The following is a 25,545-nucleotide window of genomic DNA, read 5'->3' on the forward strand; positions in this document are numbered from 1 at the left end:
TTGTGTTGTAAATGTTGCTATCAATGTAGCCAGTGAAAAAAGAAAAAAAAGAGCAGTCGACGCAGCTGTTTCACCTGATCGAATTGACTTGTAACAATCTCCTCCGTAACACGTGATAGGTCTGGTTGCTGGATGAGTGCGGTATCGTTCCAGTACTGCCCTCTATCGGAGGTAGTTAAGTTGGACAGTAATAACAAAATGTTACAGCCTCTTTCGCTCGTCGTTCTGTGTAGCCACTCGGTATTCAATTCGCGGAACACGGTGACGGCCGTGCAGGAAGTGATTCGGCCGTGTTCTCGCTGCAGAACAGATGTAGGCCCGCCGTAGCGACCGCAGACGAGCGGCCAGATTGCCGCGCTGGGCAGTAACAATCAGCGGGGAGCGACTGCGGTCGCCGAGCGGGGCACGTGCTGGCCGCGCTCGCAAAAACTGCTCTCCGGCACGCGTCCGGGAGCGCCCGGCACAGGCCTCTGGGCGGGCACCCCCTGCTGGAGCACAAAGTACTCTGTCCGATCAAAAGTGTATTGTCGACGTCAAAATGGGCTGTATTCAGACTGCGTCGTTATGACTGCTTGAAATCTGCTGGGTTTGCTTTCAATGTATGCGTGACTGCAGATGAATGGCAACCCATTCTTCCTCAAAAGCTGAAACCAGAGAAGGTACCGGTGTCGGTCGCTTGGGTATGGAGCGAAGTCGAAGGAGGAAAGAAAGTCAGTATTTTACATTCCGTCGACAACGAACTCATTAGAGAAGAATGGGAAAGGAAATCTGTCGTGCCTCCGAGCATTTGCCTTAAACGGTATAAGCAAATCAAGGGAAACGTAAGCCGATAGCTGGATGGGGATTGAAATTATCGTCCTGCCGAATGCGAATAAAGGTAATTTCTGGTGAACCCTTAGGAAGTTGTTGTTGTTGTTGTTTTGGCCTTCAGTCCTGAGACTGGTTTGATGCAGCTCTACATGCTACTCTATCCTGTGCAAGATTCTTCATCTCCCACTACCTACTGCAGCCTACATCCTTCTAAATCTGCTTTGTGTATTCATCTCTTGGTCTCCCTCTACGATTTTTACCCTCCACGCTGCCCGCCAATACTAAATTGGTGATCCCTCGATGTCTCAGAACATGTCCTACCAACCGATCCCTTCTTCTTGTCAAGTTGTGCCACAAGCTCCTCTTCTCCCCAATTCTATTCAATACCTCCACATTAGTTATGTCATCTACCCATCTAACCTTCAGAATTCTTCTGTAGCACCACATTTGGAAAGCTTCTATTCTCTTCTTGTTCAAACTATTTATCGTCCACGTTTCACTTCCATACTTGGCTACACTCCATACAAATACTTTCACAAACGACTTCCTGACATGTAAATCCATACTTGATGTTAACAAATTTTTCTTCTTCAGAAACGCTTTCCTTGCCATTGCCAGTCTACATTTTATATCCTCTCTACTTCGACCATCATCAGTTATTTTGCTCCCCAAATAGCAAAACTCCTTTACTACTTTTAGTGTCTCATTTCCTAATCTAATTCCCTCAGCATCACCCAACTTAATTCGAATACATTCCATTATCCTCGTTTTGCTTTTGTTGATGTTCATCTTACATCCTCCTTTGAAGACACTGTCCATTCCGTTCAACTGCTCTTCCAACTCATTTCCTGTCTCTGACAGAATTATAATGTCATCGGCGAACCTCAACGTTTTTATTTCTTCTCCATGGATTTTAACACCTACTCCGTTCTTTTGTTTCCTTTATTGCTTGCTCAATATAAAGATTGAATAACATCGGGGAGAGGCTACAACCTCGTCTCACTCCCTTCCCAACCACTGATTCCCTTTCATGTCCCTCGACTCTTATAACTGCCATCTGCTTCCTGTACAAATTGTAAATAGCCTTTCGCTGCCTGTATTTTACTCCTGCCACTTTCAGAATTTGAAAGAGTGTATGCCAGTCAACATTGTCAAAAGCATTCTTTAAGTCTACAAATGCTAGAAACGTAGGTTTGCCTTTCCTTAATCTTTCGTCTTAGATAAGTCGTAGGGTCAGTATTGCCTCAGGTGTTCCAACATTTCTGCGGAATCCAAACTGATCTTCCCCGAGGTCGGCTTCTATCAGTTTTACTTTGCAGCTGTGACTTATTAAACTGATAGTTCGGTAATTTTTACATCTGTCAACACCTGCTTTCTTTGGGATTGGAATTATTATATTCTTCTTGAAGTCTGAGGGTATTTCGCCTGTCTCATACGTCTTGTTCACCAGATGGTATAGTTTTGTCAGGATTGGCTCTCCCAAGGCTGTCAGTAGTTCTAATGGTATGTTGACTACTCCGGAGGCCTTGTTTCGACTCAGGAAGGAAGGAAGTAAGATAGGACAAAGTATACAAATTGAAAGGGTCCTGTAGTCCCCTTTCATTATCATTTTATTTACTTTCCGGTGATACTAAACTCTCTGGCAGGCGTGAGTGAATGAATGTTGTGTGTTTCATGTTGCTACACGGTGGTTTAGACTGCTGCAGAGAATCAGCGGCAGTTGTACAGAATGGCTAACCCTTGCAGTTTTCAAGGTAGGACAAGAGGTTTGCTCTCCTTACGTGAAAGTTACCGGTGTTAGGTTGCTGGCGGAAGCCTCATCTCTCGGTTTTCCTGGCCATGGAATCGCGTGGGAGACGTTGGAGTGTGGGAGATGGTCAGTCTGATTCCAGCGCGCCGATGGTCTGCAGCGGAGCTGTCTTGGGAGGACGGTGAGTTGGTTTAACCGCGTGGCGCGTTGTCTCGTAGCGTGAGGGGAACTTTTAGCTTTTGGTCTCGCGTCGCATCTTGTAAGGATTGTTTAATCTTGTCGCAGCAAGGAATGTAAGGCTTCTGCAGACTTTCAGTTTGATTCCTAATGCAGACTTCGATCTGTAAGAAGAACGTAACACAAAGGTGCTGCATATGTAAGAAGTGCGCCATCGGTTCAGTGTGAATGTTTCTCTGCCTGCAACTGCGTCTGTATACGTTCTAATCTTTCCTGAACCTTAATAAATTTGTGTCTTCGACAATTTCCTTTTTCTAGTTTCCTTATGTCCGTTGGAAGCCATCCACTTGGTTTAATAGTAGAGTTTGTTGGCCCACTGACATCACCCTTTCTCCATTCAAATGTGTCTTCTGAAAAATGTTAATTGTTCGCGGCAATGTGGTTTAATGTGATTAAAACTTGACCATGGTATGTAGAAATTGTGTCTTCGCAAACCACGTCGGCATACGAGTGTGTTGTGAATCGTGTACCGTTTCACAAGAAATTGTACTTAGTTACCAAGCAACAGCAGTTGTGTAGATTCATTACATCGATGTTTTAAGGAATGAATAATTTGCCACCAATCTTATCCTGCGTACCTATGTTACGTTTGTATTACCTACCCTATTTACCATGTAGTTTCCTTGTTAGCCCATCCATAATGTTCTCTTAGTATTTAAAACAAATTCTTTAGGATTTGCTTTCAGGAGTGCTGCTGCAAGCTGCTCTCATGCACGATGTCCACGCATTATTGACTTTATTTTAATATTTGATTCACGTGGACAATGCCTGGATCAAACTAGTAATTACATCCCATTCTTTACGAGTGGTAGTACAATGAATGTTCTCTTATGAGTCTCTTTTTCTTATGATTAAATTAATTAATTATCCTATTCAGCCGAACCCTTTGTTTGTCGTGTGGCTAGAGTTGGTGGCGACCCAATCTTTTACGTTGATTTCAATGTCAGATAGCATTTTCTTATTCAGAGTGAACTTCACGCAACTTACACATAAAGCTAATTTTTTCATGTTGTCACTATGTGTAAGTTGCGGAAAAATTGGCGTTATGTGTAAGTCGCGAGAAGTACCTACACTGTATTGTCTCCCAGAACTGAGGCATTACATTAGTATCGGTATCTGCATTTGGGGGTTGTAATATCTCCGTGATGCCACCAGGCAACGGCTCGCCGCCAGCCTCTCATCCTAGTCGACGGCGATTTGTAACTTTGCCTGTTTGTGTTATTAGTTACGTCTGTTCCTGCATGTGTTAGGGGGTGCGTTCCTGACAGTTACGGTAGCACTCCTTATTAATGGACGTTGTACAGAACATCGCATTCGGTGCGCTCTATTAGTCTTTCGTAGAGCTGTTTATATGTAGACAGTCTGCCCCCCCCCCCCCCCCCTGCCTTATCGCGTGTTCTGTTTCTGTGTTTGCATGGTATACAGCCTACAGGATTCTCCTGCCTGCATTCTGACTTTTTGTGTCCCGGTTTTGCACATCTTCCACATACTGGATCTTTGTCGCAACGCTTCTATGGGTGACCGAAGCCCCAACAGTTAAAACAATTTTGTACAGCAACAAAGTCTTTGATGTACAAAGATTCAAATTGAATAAAAACCCTTTCTTTTTGAATCGTGCACTTGGCGACACTTCCAGAATATTGTTTGCTGTCCTTTTGCCCTTTGGTCTTGTTTTAAATTTTATTTTAACCTTGTTATCTAGCTCGTCTTTAGTAATGTGTTCACTCAGGTTTATTTCGTAGAGCTCTTCTAAGAATTCATGGTCAGTTAGATATGTTGAGACACTGTGCACTGCCAGCAGGGGTCTGAACTTCTTGCGTTCTTCACACCGAATGTCCTTAAGCTGTGCTGTTTTTTCTGTTACCTCTTTCTTGTCTACTTGTGATTCTGTTTCAATTATTACGGTTTTTTTCTGTTGACCTGATTGATTTTATTTTAATTTAATTAACAGGAAGCATATAATGAATATCTGCGGAAGAAATCATTGGAAGCTAAGGAGCAATATCATCGGAAAAAAGTATTCGCTGGTCTTGGGCACAGCTCGAAGCGGGACTGACCATTGAAGACAGTTCAACTCCAGTCAGTGAGATTCCAGGCTGAAGACGTGTCTGGAGACGCCCCGGACAGCGAGGGGATACCGTCCTGTCAGTCGCCCGATAACCAGACTGTGTAGTGTAACGACGCAAGTTTTGTATAAATGATTTTCTTTTGACATATGCTGTGTAGTGTAACGACGCAAGTTTTGTATAAATGATTTTCTTTTGACATATGACCATGTGCAGACTTCGTCACCTACGTCAGTTACAACGCACTTCAAAATTATTCAAATTCTTTTTAAATTGTCTCTGAATGGTTCTTGAACGAAACTGTAAAAACATCATTATTTGATTCGTATGCGCAGAATTACGTCACTCAGTCCAGTTTGTTTGTGCGAACTTTTTTCAATTTAGATGTCGTTTTGTTTCTTCTCAGAAATTATATTAATGCAAGTTATCTGATTTAACAAATATTAGAACCACATTGAATAAACTTTCCAGATTCAAACTCGCGATGAACGTTGTCACAATTAATAATCTTGTCAAATAAATTAATAATTCATTAACATAATTCTTCATAAATAAATTCTCCGAACACGTATTTGAACTATAGTAGTATCCACTAGTTTATTATCTTCCTACATATAGACGTGAACCTGAGCCTTGACAAGATAGGACTGACCATTTACAACATGATTAAACTTTCTATGACATCATTGTAGTAGAAACATTACAAATTCCTATTTTTCCAGTTTTTAGAAGCACGACGCAACAACTCGGTTTCTGGATTTTCTGTTGCTCTTTGGCTGTCGACCCGCGACGTTTAGTGGCCAGCAATTTTCTCTCTGGTCCCGGCAGTGAAGATGCTGTCTCCGTTCGTTGCGCCGCCCTCTCCGTACATGAAACATAAAAAATTAAATACAAAACCTTAGAAAATTCACAACTATTACAAATATTACAAAAATACATGAAAAACACTAAATTAACTTATATTCACCTGCAAGCTGGGCTGACACTGGTGGATGGGGGACGCTTCAACTTCGCGTCCCACTATATACCCCACCCACAAGCTCAGTTTGTCAGGTTTTAACCGAAAATCAAACTTCTTCTATATACAATATTTAAATATTAATATTATACATTTTTTCTCACATTTTCCGTAATCTAAAGTCCTTGCGCTTAGATAGATTCAATCCTTTTATGACAATATTGTTGTGACTATTTATCATTTACTTTTAATTGTGCTATTATGGTAATTCACAACCGAATATATGGAGATTACTCCTTTTCATTTAATAGTTGCTAGTAAATAATAATTTATTACGTTCTTTAACGTTGATACATTAGGACAGAGCGTTCAAATTGTGATAGGTTAATTTCAGTTTTATTCATTTACTAGAGTTATTTTTTCTAAAATGTATATTACTAATAAGTTTCTCACAATAACTAATAGTACTATTTACTTTACGTCGTTCTTTTCCCTAATGCTTTATTTATGCCTGAGGTCAAGAAGAAATCAAGCAAAACTTTCTTTTGAATCTCGGCATGGCTTTCTTTACCTTCAGAAACTTTGTTGGGTAATGGCAATTTATTTAGGAGAAACAAGCGAGAGAGCCCCGTTTGGTGTGTTCTACATTAGCACTATTACATATCTCTATTAAAGGCACTCTGCTATGTTCTCGTGAGCCATATAGCTCCGGACGCCCATGGTCCCTAAAATTATTAACCATCCCCTTTGGTTCCTACTATCTGAGTAAATATAATATATACAAAATTCCTTCTGACCTGATAACAAACTTTCTTCCATATAAATCCCCTTTTAGTTTTCTTTCTCTTTTTGAAGTACCGGTAGATTATTGTAGAACACTTGTTTAAACTTCCTGTCATTTCTTTAAAATAACACGTATCTATCACGAAAAACTTCACATGAATAAACTATGAACGCTCGTCCATATGTAACATATACTAAATATTAACTTATTTAGGAATGAAGGGTTTAATTTGATCGACACTATATAATCCTTTAATTACACCTGATGAAGGTTCCATAAGAAGTAACGCTTTGGGATATACAATCTTATGTACAACATATGGACCCTCAAAGATAAAGAAGAATTTTCTACATTCCTTATTGATCTTCGAACTTTTAGGATGAGATCGTACTAATGCAAGATCTCCTACCTGAAAAGAGGGTTCTGTAGCCTGTTGATTATAATTTTTAATTCTCTGTTCAGCATTTTTAACAATCTGTTCGCGAATTTTTTCGTTTGGAATGCATTGTTGGATCTCATTTACTGGTGGCCAAGGTAGAGTAGCTAGTAAAGGCTCACCTATAATTCGTTTGCCTAAAATTTCTATAGGTGATAATCTCGTCGTTAGATGAGGCAATTCATTTAATATCTTTTCGAATTCAGGCATTAGTCTGGCCCACCGAGTATGTTTATATGCCCAATAAGTTCTACATAATCGACTTAATTCTTTCATGACTCTTTCTACTAAATTACTTTGAGGGTGATATTTCGAAATTAAGATATGTTTGATTCCATATTGTTTTATCATATCTTGAAATTTTTTACTAATAAAGGCACTACCGTTGTCAGACAAGTCGTTTAGGAATGCCCCAGTCAACAAAGTAATTTCGAGTAAGACAGCGTATAACGCTTGCTGTATTCGCTCGTTTCAAAGTATATAGCTTCACATGTTTGGACCAACATTCCATTACAACGAACACGTAAGTAAATCCTCCTGAACTACGAGGCAGAGGGCCGAAAAAATCTAGTGACAGTAGGTCCCACAGACCTCGAGGAATTGCAGCCATATAATTTATAACGCTTGGATTTTTTATTAACTTTAACCTTTTGACAGGTTTCACAAGTCCTAATAATACTTCTCACAATACGGGACATATTTTTGAAATAATAATACTTCATTAGATGTTTAATACATTTATGAATTCCAAAATGCCCGTAACCTTCATGAACATAAGTAATTAATTCGTACACAACAGTTTTCGGAATGCAGATTTTCCATCTCTGGTGTTCCCTCTGTGCTTTCCAATACAACAAGTCGTTGAAATATAACCACGCACCCCGGGTGTTAACTGTTTCGTCTCCATTTTTAAGGTTTTGTATAAGTTCCCTATATTGATCGTCATTTCTTTTATTGCATCTAATAGCAGTTACTATCCGTTTAACCTTACGTTCGCCTCCTGAGTTAAAAGGAAATAAACATAGTAATTTGTTCCTGGTTCTTCTGAAATGTTAATATTCTCCATTCCTACTGGAAGTCTCGACAAAGCATCCGAAACTACATTTTGAGATCCTTTTATACACCTAATTTCGTACTGAAATTCCTGCAAGCATAATACCCAACGTAATAATCTACGGTGAAGTAACCGACAATTGTTCAAAAAGATTAAAGCCTGATGATCAGTATATACAATTGTTTTCCTTCCAATTAATAATCCTCTAAATCTTTGAAAACCCCATACCACTGCGAGAGCTTCCTTCTCGGTTACAAAATAATTTCTTTCATGTTTATTTAAAGTTCTACTAGCGAATCCAATAGGCTGATATAATCCCTTTTCATTGGTCAGATCACCTTGGAATATTACGCAAGATACACCATAATCAGAGGCATCCGTACACATACAAAAGTCCTGATTGAAATCTGGATGGTATAACATTTTAGCTTCTGTTAACGCTCCTTTTATCTTATTAAAAACTTCCTCTTCCTCTTTTCCCCAGAGCCATACTGATTTCTCTTTTGATAAATCCAGTAACTTAGGATTAACAATATCCTGCCCTGGAAGAAATCTTCTCAGAAATCCTACCATTCCTAAGAATGATTTCAGTTGTTTCCTATTTCTAGGACTCGGGCATCGAGCAATAGCTTCAATACGTGCGGGGTCTGGCCTAATACCTTTACCGTCCACTATATGCCCCAAAAATCTCACTTCCTCCTTTCCGAAGTAAGACTTAGATAATTTTAAAGTAATTTCTCTGTCAATTAAACGGTCAAACAACTTTCGTAATATCGTTACGTGTTCTTCCCACGTTTTAGTGGCTACCAAAATATCATCTACATATAAAATAATCTTTTGTAATAATTGCTGACCCAAAGTAGGATCTAATGCCCTAATGAAAGTTGACACTGATATATTAAGTCCAAAAGGTAAAACTTGGAACTGATATGATCTGCCTTCAAAAAGAAAAGCCGTATATTGGCGTGAATCCGGGTGTAATATTACTTGATGGTAGCCAGCAATTAAATCCATTGTACTCATATAACGAGAACCAGCAATCTTAAGAAGTACGTCCTCCATAGGAATAGGTCTGTCTCTTTCCATCTTTATAATTTTATTTAATTCACGAGCATCCAGAACCAGTCGTACACCACCGGTGGCTTTCTTAACTACCCACAAAGGACTGTTAAAAGCACTACATGATCGTTCGATAATGTTTTGTTCTAGCATCTTACTTATTTCTCTACTAGCCGGTTCTTTGAACTGTACTGGAATAGGATAAGGTTTCTTAAAGAATGGTTTTTGATCTTTAATCTTAAGTTTACAAATGTAATCTTTGATTCTCCCAGGTTCATGTGAGAAGATGGCTCTAAATTCTAACAATAAAGATTCCAACTCTTCTTTTTCTCGTTCGGTTAGACAATCCGTAGAATAACATTTTTCTTTCACTTCGGTTTCGATACTATTACTAGCATCACAGTGGTGTACTTCATATTCAAGGTCACTAGAATCTATTAATAGGTTCATGGTCTGTGTGTACTTAATCTGTAAGGATTCGTAGCAATTTTCAGGTACTTGATTATTAGAAAATCTCACTTTAAAAGCACATGCCTCCTTATGGATAATTAAGGAAGAGTCTTTAAAATCTAATATAGCTTTATATTTACACCGCCAATCTATACCTAAAATTATGGCCACATTCAAGTTGGCTACGACAAGTACAGAGTGAGCAATTAATTGTTTAGAAATTTCAAAAGTTAAATAAACTTCCTCAGTAATATTTTGACTTCTTTTACCAGTAACTCCTATAATTTTCACCCCAGTTACAGGTAAGGTTGGGAAATTCCAACACTTTCTTTTAAGTTGAAATAATTCTTTAGATAAAATACTTACTTTGCTACCCGAATCGATTATAATATTTACTTCGGTATCTTTAATATAACTTTTAATAACGGGTTTATACGAGGTGCATTCAAGTTCTAAAGCCTCCGATTTTTTTTTCTAATTAACTACTCACCCGAAATCGATGAAACTGGTGTTACTTCTCGGCATAATCGCCCTGCAGACGTACACATTTTTCACAACGCTTACGCCATGATTCCATAGCAGCGGCGAAGGCTTGTTTAGGAGTCTGTTTTGACCACTGGAAAATCGCTGAGGCAATAGCAGCACGACTGGTGAATGTGCGGCCACGGAGAGTGTCTTTCATTGTTGGAAAAAGCCAAAAGTCGCTAGGAGCCAGGTCAGGTGAGTAGGGATCATGAGGAATCACTTCAAAGTTGTTATCACGAAGAAACTGTTGCGTAATGTTAGCTCGATGAGCCGGTACGTGGTCTTGGTGAAACAGCACACGCGCAGCCCTTCCCGGACGTTTTTGTTGCCGTGCAGGAAGAAATTTGTACTTCAAAACATTTTTATAGGATGCACCTGTTACCGTAGTGCCCTTTGGAACGCAATGGGTAAGGATTAGGCCCTCGCTGTCCCAGAACATGGACACCATCATTTTTTCAGCACTGGCGGTTACCCGAAATTTTTTTGGTGGCGGTGAATCTGTGTGCTTCCATTGAGCTGACTGGCGCTTTGTTTCTGGATTGAAAAATGGCATCCACGTCTCATCCATTGTCACAACCGACGAAAAGAAAGTCCCATTCATGCTGTCGTTGCGCGTCAACATTGCTTGGCAACATGCCACACGGGCAGCCATGTGGTCGACCGTCAGCATTCGTGGCACCCACCTGGATGACATGTTTCGCATTTTCAGGTCGTCATGCAGGATTGTGTGCACAGAACCCACAGAAATGTCAACTCTGGAGGCGATCTGTTCAACAGTCATTCGGCGATCCCCCAAAACAATTCTCTCCACTTTCTTGATCATGTCGTCAGACCGGCTTGTGCGAGCCCGAGGTTGTTTCGGTTTGTTGTCACACGATGTTCTGCCTTCATTAAACTGTCGCACCCACGAACGCACTTTCGACACATCCATAACTCCATCACCACATGTCTCCTTCAACTGTCGATGAATTTCAATTGGTTTCACACTACGCAAATTCAGAGAACGAATGATTGCACGCTGTTCAAGTAAGGAAAACGTCGCCATTTTAAGTATTTAAAACAGTTCTCATTCTCGCCGCTGGCGGTAAAATTCCATCTGCCGTACGGTGCTGCCATCTCTGGGACGTATTGACAATGAACTCGGCCTCATTTTAAAACAACGCGCATGTTTCTATCTCTTTCCAGTCTGGAGAAAAAAAATCGGAGGCCTTAGAACTTGAATGCACCTTGTAAGTTATATTCTTTCTTATCTGATTGTCTTCCTGAAGTAAATCTGGTTGCCAATCACCTTCCTTTTGGCGGCTTAACGATAAATTGCAATTGGGTCTTGTATAATTTTGACTAACAGTTCCCTTTAGTCGACGCGTACTAAAGGACTTTACTAGTTTTCCGAACTTTCTATGGTAATGTCACCTACAACTTGACCTTCATTAATTACTTGAGGATGATTTATCTCATTATCATTATTGTGTAATTTCCGCATTTTAGAGTTATTACCACGATTTTGTCGGCTCTCTTTATCTTTAGATTGATGTTTTATGTAACAAAACCGGCTATGATTGTTGTTGTTAAATTTTCGTGGTTCTGAATTATTATTATTTCGAGGATTGTCGTTTCTACCAAATCTAAATTTCTCGTCTTCCCGTTCTCTATTAAGTATATCTAACTGTTCTAAATATCCTAATAATTCGCAAGGTTGTGACCATTCCCTTTCTACCATTCTTTCCTTTACATAATACGGTAACCTACTAATTAGGACTCGTATTAGATGACTTTCAATAATTGGTTCTTCAATTAATTTAGCACTGTTTAAATGCCATTCGAAATAATTCCTATAACCTCCCCACCGTTTAGAATATGGAGGAGGGTGTAACAACTCTAAAGTTAAGTGTTGTTGTTTTCCTCTCGACCAATAATTTTGTTTACACTGCTTAACAAAATCATCCCAGTCCCTAAATTCAGTCCTATGCAGTACTGCCCATTCCGCAGCTTCTGCTTCTAAATGTCCTATTACAAATTGAATCCTATTTTCATTACTCCATTTAGGAGATAATGAAGTTTCAAAAGGTTTTATAAAGATTATAGGGTGAAGTTCGCCTCCTAGTTTGAATACAGGAAATCGACTTGCTACATTTGAATTTGTCGTTATATCATCCCAACATTCTGCGAGAGACAGTTGGATTTTGTTTAGATTGCAGAGACGGAGTTGCGTCGGATTTGCTTGCCGTGATTTCTTTATTTGTGTTGTTGTCGTCCGAGCTAGCAAACACGATGCGACTGTTGTCTGTGATTACATTATTACGGCTACTACTTGAAATGTTTTCATTATTATGTAATTCTGATAACCGTTTAGTAATTTCCTGTATTCGCATTTCTGTATTGGATACGCGGTTAGCTAATATCGATTCTTCACTGTGTTCACGATGTGAACGCTCTGTACCTTCGTCAATGTTGTTATCTTTGGAAGTCTCAAGGCTAGTGCATATTTCGGTAATTAAAAATTTCATGTTTTCTATTTCAATATGATCTTTTTCTACTCGATGAGTTAATGTCTCTAATTCTACATTATCTATTGAAGAAATCTCTACAGGTTTGGTAGAAACCTCTTTAATAGATTCTAATAATTCTCTACGAACAGTTTCTGTTTGCATAGAAAATTCATCTCGTAACTTATCGTTATTTTTCTCTATTTCATTTACAACTAAGACATTGACATTATCTAGTCTCTTGGTTAAGCCAGTAATATCATTTCGCATGCGAGCTTTTTCCTCACGCGATTCCTGGATATGTTCTTCTAGCCTTTTACAATTATCAGCAATCTTATTACTAAGTCCTACTAGTTACTCCTGCATTTCAACTTTAGAAGCCTCTATCTTATCACTTAATTCTCGACTGGTTTCATTAAGATGTTCCTGTAACCTGTCTGTAGATTTTGTTAGCTCCTCTTTTAATCTAGCAGTAGATTCCTCGTTAGATTGTTTTAATTTAGCGATCGCCCTGAAAAGGGATCTCATGCTCCTATCGGACACAGATTGCCCTTCGTCTGACATTTCACTTCCCGACCTTATTGTAAGATATTAACTTGTTACACACGCAGACTTGTAATCAACAATCCTATAAAAGCTCACTTCCTATGTACAACACTCCACTTCCAACTTAAAACAGACTCATCGGACACTAATATTGTAGTTTGTAGTTCTTGGTGATCAGTGTGCTGCTATGGGCTGCAGAAGTAACAGCCATCGATGCAACCGCTGAGATGCTGAGACCCCGCTTCCGCAACCGGCAGGACGCTGAGTCGAACACCGGAGACGTCACTGGCTGCAACCACGCCCGGCGCCACCGTCGACAGGCGAAGCCCTCAGCAACACCTCTAATACCAGCCGGAAGAGCGCCCCCCAGCTGACGTACTGGGCCTGTTAGTTTAGGGAGAAAAAGGTTGTCGGGGTTTGCAGCATTCAGCTGCTGCCCAACAGATGCGCCTTCTCGTGGAATAACTGCGTGACCGTACTGCTTGGCTGCGCTCCGTCAGATGCCCACACCCGCGAAGTCGCCGCTGGCTGGTGAAGGCTCCACGAAAACTCGCGTTGACTTCCGAAGGACTCTTGATGTCTTGTTTCGTACCTGTGTGTCTTAGTTGCACACAAGTCCCGTTTATAAGGTCGCCACGGTGTAGTGTAATGACGCAAGTTTTGTATAAATGATTTTCTTTTGACATATGACCATGTGCAGACTTTGTCACCTACGTCAGTTACAACACACTTCAAAATTATTCAAATTCATTTTAAATTGTCTCTGAATGGTTCTTGAACGAAACTGTAAAACATCATCATTTGAGTCGTATGCGCAGAATTACGTCACTCAGTCCAATTTGTTTGTGCGAACTTTTTTCAATTTAGATGTCGTTTTGTTTCTTCTCAGTAATTATATTAATGCAAGTTATCTGATTTAACAAATATTAGAACCACATTGAATAAACTTTCCAGATTCAAACTCGCGATGAACGTTGTCACAATTAATAAACTTGTCAAATAAATTAATAATTCAGTAATATAATTCTTCATAAATAAATTCTCCGAACACGTATTTGAACTTTAGTAGTATCCACTAGTTTATTATCTTCCTACATATAGACGTGAACCTGAGCCTTGACAAGATAGGACTGACCATTTACAACATGATTAAACTTTCTATGACATCATTGTTGTAGAAACATTACAAATTCTTATTTTTCCAGTTTTTAGAAGAACGACGCAACAACTCGGTTTCTGGATCTTCTGTTGCTCTTTGGCTGTCGACCCGCGACGTTTAGTGGCCAGCAATTTTCTCTCTGGTCCCGGCAGTGAAGATGCTGTCTCCGTTCGTTGCGCCGCCCTCTCCGTACATGAAACATAAAAAATTAAATACAAAACTTTAGACAATTCACAACTGTTACAAATATTACAAAAATACATAAAAAACACTAAATTAACTTATATTCACCTGCAAACTGGGCTGACACTGGTGGATGGGTGACGCTTCAATTTCGCGTCCCACTACAACTGGTGGTCTGGGGTCCTACTTCTTTTCATGGCAGGACGCCTCTGCTTCTCATCCTCGGCATCCTCACAGCACAGCACTAAGTCGATATTCTGTACCCCGCCCGCGCAAGGTGAGCGTTTCTACCGCTTGTCTCCGCACTTACCAAACCATCCCTTGGCCACCAAGGTCACCGGATCTTTTCCAAAGTGACAACGTTTGGACCATTGGGGACAGGGTCTGCCAACTAGCTCGGTGCCGTTGCACAGAATTTGGCACGATATCCTTCAGCAGGGCTTCCAGCAACTCTATCAACCAATGCCAAGTCGAATTCGTCGAATTCCTGCTTGCATAAGGGCCATAGATGGGCTAAGGCGTTGTTGTCTTGTTCAATTTATCTACATCTACATCCACACTCCGCAAGCCACTTGATGGTGAATGGCGGAGGGTACTTTGAGCACCTCTATCGGTTCTCCCTTCTATTCCAGTCTCGTATTGTTCGTGGAAAGAAAGATTGTCGGTATGCCTCTGTGTGGGCTCTAATCTCTCTGATTTTATCCTTGTGGTCTCTTCGCGAGATATACGTAGGAAGGAGTAATATACTGCTTGACTCCTCGATGAAGGTATGTTCTCCAAACCTCAACAAAAGCCCATACCGATCTACTGAGCGTCTCTCCTGCAGAGTCTTTCACTGGAGTTTACGTATCATCTCCGTAACGCTTTCGCGATTACTAAATGATCCTGTAACGAAGCGCGCTGCTCTCCGTTGGATCTTCTCTATCTCTTCTATCAACCCTATGTGGTACGGATCCCACACTGGTGAGCAATATTCAAACAGTGGGCGAACAAGTATACTGTAACCTACTTCCTTTGTTTTCAGAGTGCATTTCCTTAGGACTTTTCCAATGAATCTCAGTCTGGCATCCGGTTCACCGACGATCAACTTTATATGATCATTCCAAAAAAAATGGTTCAAATGGCTCTGAGCACTATGGGACTTAACATCTGAGGTCATCAGTCCCCTAGAACTTAGAACTACTTAAACCTAACTAACCTAAGGATATCACACACACCCATGCCCGAGACCGGATTCGAACCTGCGACCGTAGCGGTCGCGCGGTTCCAGACTGAAGCGCCTTTAACCGCTTGGCCACACCGGCCGCCTTATCATTCCATTTTAAATCACTCCTAATACCTACACCCAGATAATTCACAGAATTAACTGCTTCCAGTTGCTGATCTGCTATATTGTAGCTAAACGATAAAGGATATTTCTTTCTATGTATTCGCAGCACATTACACTTGTCTACATTGAGATTTAATTGCCATTTCCTGCACCATGCGTCAATTCGTTGAAGATCCTCTTGCATTTCAGTACAATTTTTCATTGTTACAACCTCTCGATATACTACAGCATCATCAGCAAAAAGCCTCAGTGAACTTCCGATGCCATCCACAAGGTCATATATATATTGTGAATAGCAACGGGTCTACGACGCTCCCCTGTGGCACACCTGAAATCACTCTTACTTCCACTGAGAATGACATACTCCGTTCTGTCATCTAGGAACTCTTCAATCCAATCACACAATTGATGTGATAGTCCATATGCTCTTACTTTGTTCATTAAACGACTATGGGGAACTGTATCGAACGCCTTGCGGAATTGAAGAAACACGGCATCTACCTGGGAACCCGTGTCTATGGCCCTCTGAGTCTCGTGGATGAATAGCGCCAGCTGGATTTCGCACGATCGTTATGAAACCCTTTCTCTTGAATGAATTATGAAATTGTTCTGAAATTGAAATCATTTGTTTATCTGTAAACGTACAACAAATACGTGTACCGATTCCTGTTCCGTTTGAATTTAGCTGTCCCCTACTAAACAGTAAAGGCCTAGAGATCCTTCTGAAATAAAACAAAACAAAAAACAAAAACAAAAAAAATTCATACCAGTAGATAAGGAGTTCAGTCACGAAAGAGAATGTGTATGTGGACACATCGCTGGTCTCGGCCGATAACAGTAAGTGGTCAGTAATAAAAACACAAGCCATCAAAAAAGAATTGGAGTAGAAGAAGCTTTGATTAGCAGATGGCAGCCTGAGCCACAACAGGTAGGCACATCTTTGTTTACATATTCCAGAGCTAGCCACTATGTAGGAACCCCACTACTGATTGTAAAGCCTACATTCAGCAGATGATTATAAGATTTTGAGCTATGCAGTGGTATGAAGCACAGGTGAAAACACAAATGAATAAAGACAAATGACACCATGATGAAAAGTAGGACAGTGAAAATTGAGGAAAGTTTGAGCTACATCCGAAATTGTCAGATAGCTGTCAAAAGAGTAGGAAAAATCTTAGTAAAGTCCGCCCCTGGTAGCTGCGTGGTCAGCGCGACGGAATGTCGTGACTAACGGCAAAGGTTCGATTCCCGGCTGGGTCGAAGATTTTCTCCGCTCAGAGACTGGGTGTTATGTTGTCCTTATCATCATCATTTCACCCCCATCGACACGCAAGTTGCCGAAGTGGCGGCAACTCGAAAGACTTGCACCAGGCAAACGGTCTACCCGACAGGAAGCCCTAGCCACACGCCATTTACATATTATCTTGGAAAAAAAACGCCAAAAAAAAGAAGTATGAGAAAAAGAGGCAGTAGAAGTTAAATCCAGAGACACAATCTTACGCATAAGCAAGTCTCTGATGACTGAATCAGTATTCAGACGCATTGATGACAGGGGTAAATACAAGAGTGTATTCAGCGCTCCGATAATGCGTTTACTCATGTTTCAACTAATACCCATCAGTGTGCTTGTAGAAGTACTCCTGCCAGTTTATTTCCACACTAGATCGACAATTCACCTAAACTGCGAGGCGTGGCTTTGGGATGAACGTCCTTACAGTTGTTGAACCCACGCGCTTTCACGGCCTCTTACGTAGTCGAAATACTTTTACGCTAGTCGAGATTGTTTCCAGAATTGCAGATTACGGCTGTTTTTGTAGTCAAACACCAACGTAACTCGTGTTTTCCACCTCGAGAAGCAGTTTAGTCTCGAAGCGAAGCGCATTAACACCCTGGCAAGATTGGAAGGACGTGACCAACATGAGGTCTACCTGGCACGCATCCCATAGGGACCCAGAGCTTAGCTGTACTATCCCTCCTCTTTGAGTTTGTCGGCACACAGCGAGTGCACATGGGAAGTATTGCTGCTCTCAACTTATTTTGAAGAGTTTGATATGATATCTTTTGTATGTACGGTATCGTTATAGTTGTTTCTTCCTTGTGAGATCAGACCTGGTCAGATACGATGTAGGCATTTCTTCGTTTTCAAGTAGCAGCCTCATCAGCAAGAAATTTACTCTCAGTGCTGTTTCTTTTCCTCCTAAAACATCATTTCTTCATCAAAATGGGATCTTTAGCAGATAAGACTGACAGGAGAGACAGAGAAGATCCAACGAAAGGCGGCGCGTTTCGTCACCGGATCGTTTGGTCGGCGCGGGAACGTTACAGAGATGCTCAACTAAAACCAGCGGCAGACGTTACAAGAGAAGCGTTGTGCGTCAGGAGAAGTTTACTACTGAAATTTTGAGCAAGTAGTTTCCGGGAGGGGTCGTACAATGTAATACTTCCTCCCATATACACCTCGTGTAATAACCACGAGAAAATTTGAGACATTAAAGCCAATACAGAGAGGCTCACCGACACTCACTGTTAGTGGTACCGAAAGCACCTTCCGTCATACACCATTAGGTGGCTTGCAGGGTATCATGTAATCATATTCATTATATTGGCACACTACTCTTATATATCGATTCGATAAATTTCACATTTTGCGGCGTTTATCTTATAACGTTCCGCTGAAAGCTATTGAATAGCTTTTCCCGATCTTAAATTTTACTCACGAGGATATGCAACCGACTTTGCAATTTTTGTTCTTTCTTCGCTTACAAGTTCGCCAGGTATAATATCTATACCTGGAGTTGCACTATTTTTCATTTTATTTTTCAGAGCGAGCATGAATCTCTCTCTCTCAAGTTGGATTTACTAATACTACTGCACCAGCTTTCTTACAGATATACTGAAAGTATTTTTCTCTTGTTTGTCTTACTTTCAACCGATCTGATTAAGATTCCTCTCTTTTAGTTAGTCTAGGAGAAACAAATTCAACAAGCCTTCTACAAATACTTAAACTTTTAGACAGTATAATAATGTGAAGTTTGATCATCTTTGACGCCCATTAGCTCTGGTTCCCCGATAGAAACACGAAGGACAGAGGGTTTACAATGATTTACCATACCCACCTGCTTCGTAGCGACTGGTCCACATTAGGAACGAAATTCTGCGTGGACTGGGTTCTAGGTGGTTTTGGAAGATTTCGTGTTGTATGTGGCATCAGATGATTCCGTAACCACAGATTACGAAACGAAAATCTCCAGCAGAAATTATCAGCGAGGGCTAAAGACCCAGGAAACGGAGAGTAGCCTTGTTACGATGGCATGGTGGAAAGTAATGCCTCCGGAATTTTCATATGATATTTCTCAAAGCTTCTTAAATAAAACAGACGTTATTAACACTCCAAATCTTCATTCTTCATGCCTACATACTTGCAGTCCTCTGCCGCTTGAGGACTCCAAATTGTAGCGTGTAGTATGGCGGCGTATAATGTAATTCTGTCCGTGCGAAAACAGAAAACTCAGAAAACTGAGAGCATTAAATCGAAGAGTTAATCCACAGATGGTGCACCATCTTCAGCATAACGATGCCAGAACACACACGAGCACTGCGACATTTGCTACACTCCGAAACCTTTGTGTTCACTCCATACAGTCCCGGGTTGGTCCAATCCGATTTTCACTCGTTTACAAAACTTAAAAAAAACATCTTAGAGGACTTTACTCTGATAGTGTTGAAGTGGTGCAATCAGACGTTGATGTTGTGGTTCCAACGATAAAGTCAAACACTCTACAATGACGACGGGTCAACGAACTTATCTCTCATTGGTGATGATGGTGATTGGTTTTGGGGCGCTCAACTGCGCGGTCATCAGCGCCCGTACAAAGTCCCAGTTTTTCACGGTCCAATTTTTTACACAGTCCAATCTAGCCACTGACACGAATATTGATGATGATGAGGATGAAATGATGACGACAGCACGAACACCCAGTCCCCGAGCAGAGAAAATCCCCAACCCGGTCTCTCATTGGGAAAAATGTGTTCGTCGCCCGGGTGACTATGTTGCGAAATAAAATGTATGTAGACATTAATAATAAAGATGCAGAAGATTAATAATGTCTTTTTTTATTTTTTTTAGTTCAAGAAGCTTTAAGAATTTTCGCATGAACAAATTCGGAAGCATAACTTTTCAACACACTCTCGTGTATGTGGGAGGTAATGTTTTACTATCAAAGTAATAATCAACGTGAAGACGTTGAAACCTGCCAGAATGAAGGAGGCCACAGTTTGCAGTCTCCGACTGCCAACGATGCTGCAATATATCGCAGATGAGTTCATTGCCTGCGACTCGTCGATTGCTTTTCATCGCGTTAAGATGAATTTTTAAAAGAACCTTTAGGAAGTTTTTTTAAATAGTTGCTTCGTTATCAGGTAGTTATTGATAGGCGAACTAGGCGAATAGGCACACAGATTAGGAAAGGTTCCGACAAGGATGAGCGTTAACATAAAAATTACTCTTGTCACACCTTAACTACTCCTCAGATTGAGCGCTAGAAGGCAGAGAATAAGGTAGTCCCTTGTCTTCTCTTTCTTTCTCTTATTTGCACTTATTCTTCTGCCAGTCTCTGTTATCTACATTTTCTTGGTAAACCAGACACGCTTTAATTCACCTGTCCAGTTTACTATGCACAAATTGATAGCATCTCTCTTAATATTTTATGATTAAGAAAACACGACTTGCAGTAGCATTTATACGGCAGGTTTTAGAAAACGCAATAACCACTTAAAAATCATTGCAAGAAAGGCAGTTGACAGCCTGAGATTCATTAGATAAACCCTTCAATATTGATAGTTTCGTAAGCGTACCAGACACTCTTGGGGAAAAAATGTAGCACGTTCAAGTACAAGCTCATTGTACTGACATCATTGTAGCTCATCATTGTAGAAGGACACGATAGCGAATTCGGACTTAATGAAACACCTATGGATTGCTGTCACAGTAAAGGGTGTCCAAACAGTCGCATCAGTACACAGTATACACCCCTCTGGCTGTAACTCAGACGTGTATTCTCGCATACATACGCTCAGAAAGGATCCTTGCAACGTTTGTTGCATTTCGGTAATAGTTCTTATGGGCTCCGGGGAGCTAGTAAATTCACGATTGACGTCCTTTGTGCGTCCAATTAGCGAGAGATCTGGCGATATTGCTCGGCAGGGCAGTTGTTGAACAACAGGAAGAGCCCTTTGCATCATAGCAACCGTATGTGGACATCTATTGTCCTGCTGAAAAAGTGCACTGTCTCGTGTCGAAGAAATGCCAGCAGCACGGGGATAAAAGCTGTCCAGTGTAGCGGGTATTGGTACTTTTATCACTGCAGAACCATCAAATGTTCCCGCAAGTTGTAACTGAGGACTCCGAGCATTCTGAATCTCGGAATGCGACATCTGTGTCGTGGGCAATTGCACTGTGGAATAGGCCGCTCGGCAGGTCTATGCTGTACACATGTACATCGAGCTCTCTCGTACAGACAGAACCTACTCTCATCACTGAAAATCGCGGAGTGGCATTCCTCATTCCAGCGGACTCTTTGACGAAGCTAGAGTAGCCATATTTGGTGGTGTCGTATCAGTAGTAGCTTTACCAGAGCCGCACGTGATCTTAAAATTAGTCCTGCTTCCAGCAGATACTTAATGGTCCTTGGTGTCACAGCAGGTGCAACATATGGGCAGAATAGGTCATTGTTAATGTTCGGTCCGCACACCTGCTCGCACAATGCGTCGATCTCGACCTGCGTCTCTACTAAGAGGACGTCCAGAATGTGGTCTACGGATGTGTGAGTGTTCCACATACTACTGCTAAATGCAGCCACACACCACAGATACAGTGGGCTCAACATGGCAACAATCAGACGATAGATACGTCTGAATGGTTAACTACCGACAATTTCGGGAAGAATTGGGCCAGAGGTTAGCAAAATTTCATTCGCTTTCTTACTACATACTTTTATTCACCATTAAATTTAACAATTTACTCAGTGATTAAATATCTTTGGCATAGTGTTCACCAAACAATTTTGCAATACTAGTTAATATGAACAGAGGTTGTGCGTACCGCAAGTTAAAAAACAATCAATTAACATGAAAGGCACTTAAATGCCAATAAAAATAGGCAAATAATTACAGTATTCATTTAATCTTTGTTGAGAACCTGGAAGAGAATTTTATCCTAAAAAATAACCTTAAGGCTTCAGTCCCATTACTCAAGCAAATTTACGATTAGCATAAGCAGCAAGGCGGAACAATTTCCAGTGTACAAATACTCAGCAGTACGCAGCCTTTGATGAACAGAATAATAAGATCGCCAATACAGCTCCCACAAAGAAAATTTAGAACATACAGGAAGGAAAAGGTAAATAGTGATCCCAATAAAGGTATACAAACTAACGGCCAAGTTATTATTTCATATGTTGTGGTTAGTGGTCCCTTGGGGTGCTTGTACTATAGTAGCTGATGCCAGAATATCTGAAAAAGATCGAGTTGGTAATTTAACTTCTGTTCAGGAACTGCTGGACGATATGGTGTGGCTTAGTGCCAAGCTCGGCGACCGAACACGGGATCACGGAACACCTAGCGCGGGCACACTCGTCTGCCTGGTAGTCGAATTGCGTTCGGCCGACCACGAAAGACCAAGCAGGAAAGGAAAAGCGTAGAGGAAGTTGGTACACGATGCACAACCACCAGTCCGGGCTAGGACTAGTGTAATCGTGAGGCGGCTGTCTGGCATACAGAACAAAGATCAGTGCATTCAAAAAACAAATTTGAAGACGGCATACAAAGATCAGATGTAACAAACAAAAACCCACTAGACAATTTAACACAGGATTCAGCACTTTGGGCCACCCTGACCCGCTTACTTATAACGGATCACAAATTCAAACGGAAACCTGAGGAGCAGTATGTGCTTACACACGATCACCAAATTGTAATTAGTAACAAGGCCTATTCTCGCTCTAAGGTGAACGGAATAAAATATTAAACATAACCCTAGGTGAGACTACTTCACCTAGAACAGTATAAATTAACAATCATTTAAAAATACAATATAAATTTAAAACCGAACTATAAAAACTCTTGAATGACCAGATTTGACTGTTTTACTGACTTACTGCACAGCCACACGACTGCCAAGATTTATGAACTTGGAGTAATTGAATGCGTACATCACTTAATATGTTATATTAAATGTTGCGTACGATAATTGACCGCAAGGCAGACCATAGCCAAATGTTTTAAGCTTCTGAGCAGGAGAAACAGATTAACAAATGTATCACCTGCTTCCTGGTACACAAAATAGCCTGCAACAAACTAACTCAAGACTTCAGGTGAGAAACCTTATTAACAAACAAATTCGTAAAATATTACAAATAAATACCAGCATGTCACTAGCAGAAATTTAATACCGTGACAGATCACTTGGAGTCATTGTCGGGAACAGTCTGACGGACCAATCACTTCCTTTACCCGCCTCAACAAACAACTAACAGGCTATTCAAAATGCTGCGATTATGTCACAGACAAGTCCACTGCCGTTGTAAGCACGGGGACGAGAATATATGTAACCAGAAACGGAGGCAGTCACCATCACCTAAACCTGTGACCACCGCTCCACGTGTAGCAGTCTTATTGAAGTCAACAGCAGTCCTTCAGCGACATAAGATGCCAACCGCACAAGCTGCCAAGCTGGACTCGCGGCAAACAAGCCAGTCCCCTTTCTTCTCTCTCTCTCTCTCTCTCTCTCTCTCTCTCTCTCTCTCTCTCTGTCTCTCTCTCACCTCTCTCAACCACGGAGAGAACCACTTCGCCACAGTGCCGATTGCCAACCCTCCTCTTAATCGCGACTGGCCTAACTTTTAGCTTCACTCCAATCGCAGCCAGAGCGCGCTGATACCCGTTACCACGCCCTCATGGACAAATGATGTATATACACTGAAGAGCCTAATAAACTGGTATATATTGTAGGGCCCCGCAAGAATGCAGAAGTGTCGCAACACGATGTGGGGGGGACTCAACTAATGTCCGAAATAGTGCTGCAGGAAACTGACAACATGAATTCTGCAGGGCTGTCCATAAATCCGTAAGGGTACGAGGGAGTGGAGACCTCTTCTGAACAGCACGTTGCAAGGCATCCCTCATATGCTCAACAATGATCATGTCTGGGGAGTTTGGTGGCCAGCCAGCGGAATTGCTTAAACTCAGAAGAGTGCTCCTAGAGCACTCTGCACTAATTCTAGACTTGTGAAGTGTAACATTGTCCTGCTGGAATTGCCCACGTCCGTCCGAATGCACAATGGACATGAATGGATGCAGGTGTCAGATAGGATGCTTACGTACGTGTCACCTGTCAGAGGCGTATCTAGACGTATCAGGCGTCCCCTGTCGCTCCAACTGCACACGCCCCACACCATTACGGAGCTTCCACCAGCTTGAACAGTCCCCCGCTGACATGGAGGGTCCATGGATTCGTGAGGTTGTCTTCGTACCCGTACACGTCCATCTGTTTAATTCATAAGAGACTCGTCCGACCAGGCATCATGTTTCCAGTCATCAACAGTCCAATGTCGGTGTTGACGGGCCCAAGCGAGGCATAAAGCTTTGTGTCGTGCAGCCATCAAGGGTACACGACTGGGCCTTTGGTTCCGAAAGCCCATATGATGATATTTCGTTGAATGGTCCACGCGCTGACGCTTATTGATGGCTCAGCACTGAAATCTGCAACAATTTGCGGAAGGGTTGCGCTCCTGTCACTTTGAATAGTCCTCTTCAGTCGTCGTTGGTCCTGTTCTTGCAGGATCCTTTTTCGGTCGCAGCGATGTCGGAGATTTGATATTTTGCCGAATTCCTGATATTCACGGTACACTGGTGAAATAGTCGCACGGGAAAATCCCCACTTCGTCGCTGCCTCGGAGATTCTGTGCCCATCGATCGTGCGTCTGCTATAATTCACTTAAAGCTTGATAACCTGCCATTAAAGCGGCCATAACTGTCTAACAACTACGCCACACACTTGTTGTCGTATATAGGCTTTGCCGACCACATCACCGTATTCTGACTGTTTACATATCTCTGTATTTGTATACACATGCCTATACAAATTTCTTTTTAGCTTCAGTGTAGTTGCAGAATCGATAACCACAGAGGCGCAATGGCTCAACGTGCATTCAGCTTCCCGCAGGCCCAGCGACTCCGTTCAAATTGTTGATGTTGTTTGACAGGAATACAAATTCGTCTGTGCAGCATGGTTGTTCCTTAGAATGAATGTTGCAAACATTGTTCTCTTCTAAACTGAGCCCTGTTACTGCCTGCAGACTCAAAACACTGGGTGGACAGCAGCCGTCTTTATCCAACAACTGTGACAAATGAATCACTAATACTAAAATTCCTTAGTATGCACATATTATACGCTGGTGCCGCTGAACGAAGTGCTTGAGAAGGTAGCACTTTTTCCGGCAGTGTAATATATGTCCAAATAAGAGCACCGACATTGGTCACAGATTCGTTTAATTAGGGCGGAGCGTCCCAGATACTGATACAGCTCCAGTGGTAGACATTTCAAGAGATGCGTTAGGCCCTGAGGCGTGATTTACTGTTAAGATTCGCCAGACATTCGCCAGTAGCAAACCTTTGAATTGGATATCCGTAGGGCATAGCGAGATTCATGACTCCA

At 41.4% G+C, this 25,545-nt stretch overlaps 1 protein-coding gene across 1 annotated transcript in view; it reads right to left on the reverse strand.

Annotated features, from left to right (window-relative positions):
* Positions 1-371: 371 nt before the first annotated feature.
* LOC126456327 (translation initiation factor IF-2-like) overlaps positions 372-25,545 on the reverse strand; it is a 71,967-nt gene continuing 46,793 nt past the window's right edge. Inside the window, exon 4 of the mRNA XM_050092077.1 lies at positions 372-485. Coding sequence (XP_049948034.1) covers positions 372-485 — 114 coding nt within the window. The remainder of the gene's footprint in view (positions 486-25,545) is intronic.

Source organism: Schistocerca serialis, chromosome 2, assembly GCF_023864345.2.
Source record: "Schistocerca serialis cubense isolate TAMUIC-IGC-003099 chromosome 2, iqSchSeri2.2, whole genome shotgun sequence".
Lineage (NCBI taxonomy): Eukaryota > Metazoa > Arthropoda > Insecta > Orthoptera > Acrididae > Schistocerca > Schistocerca serialis.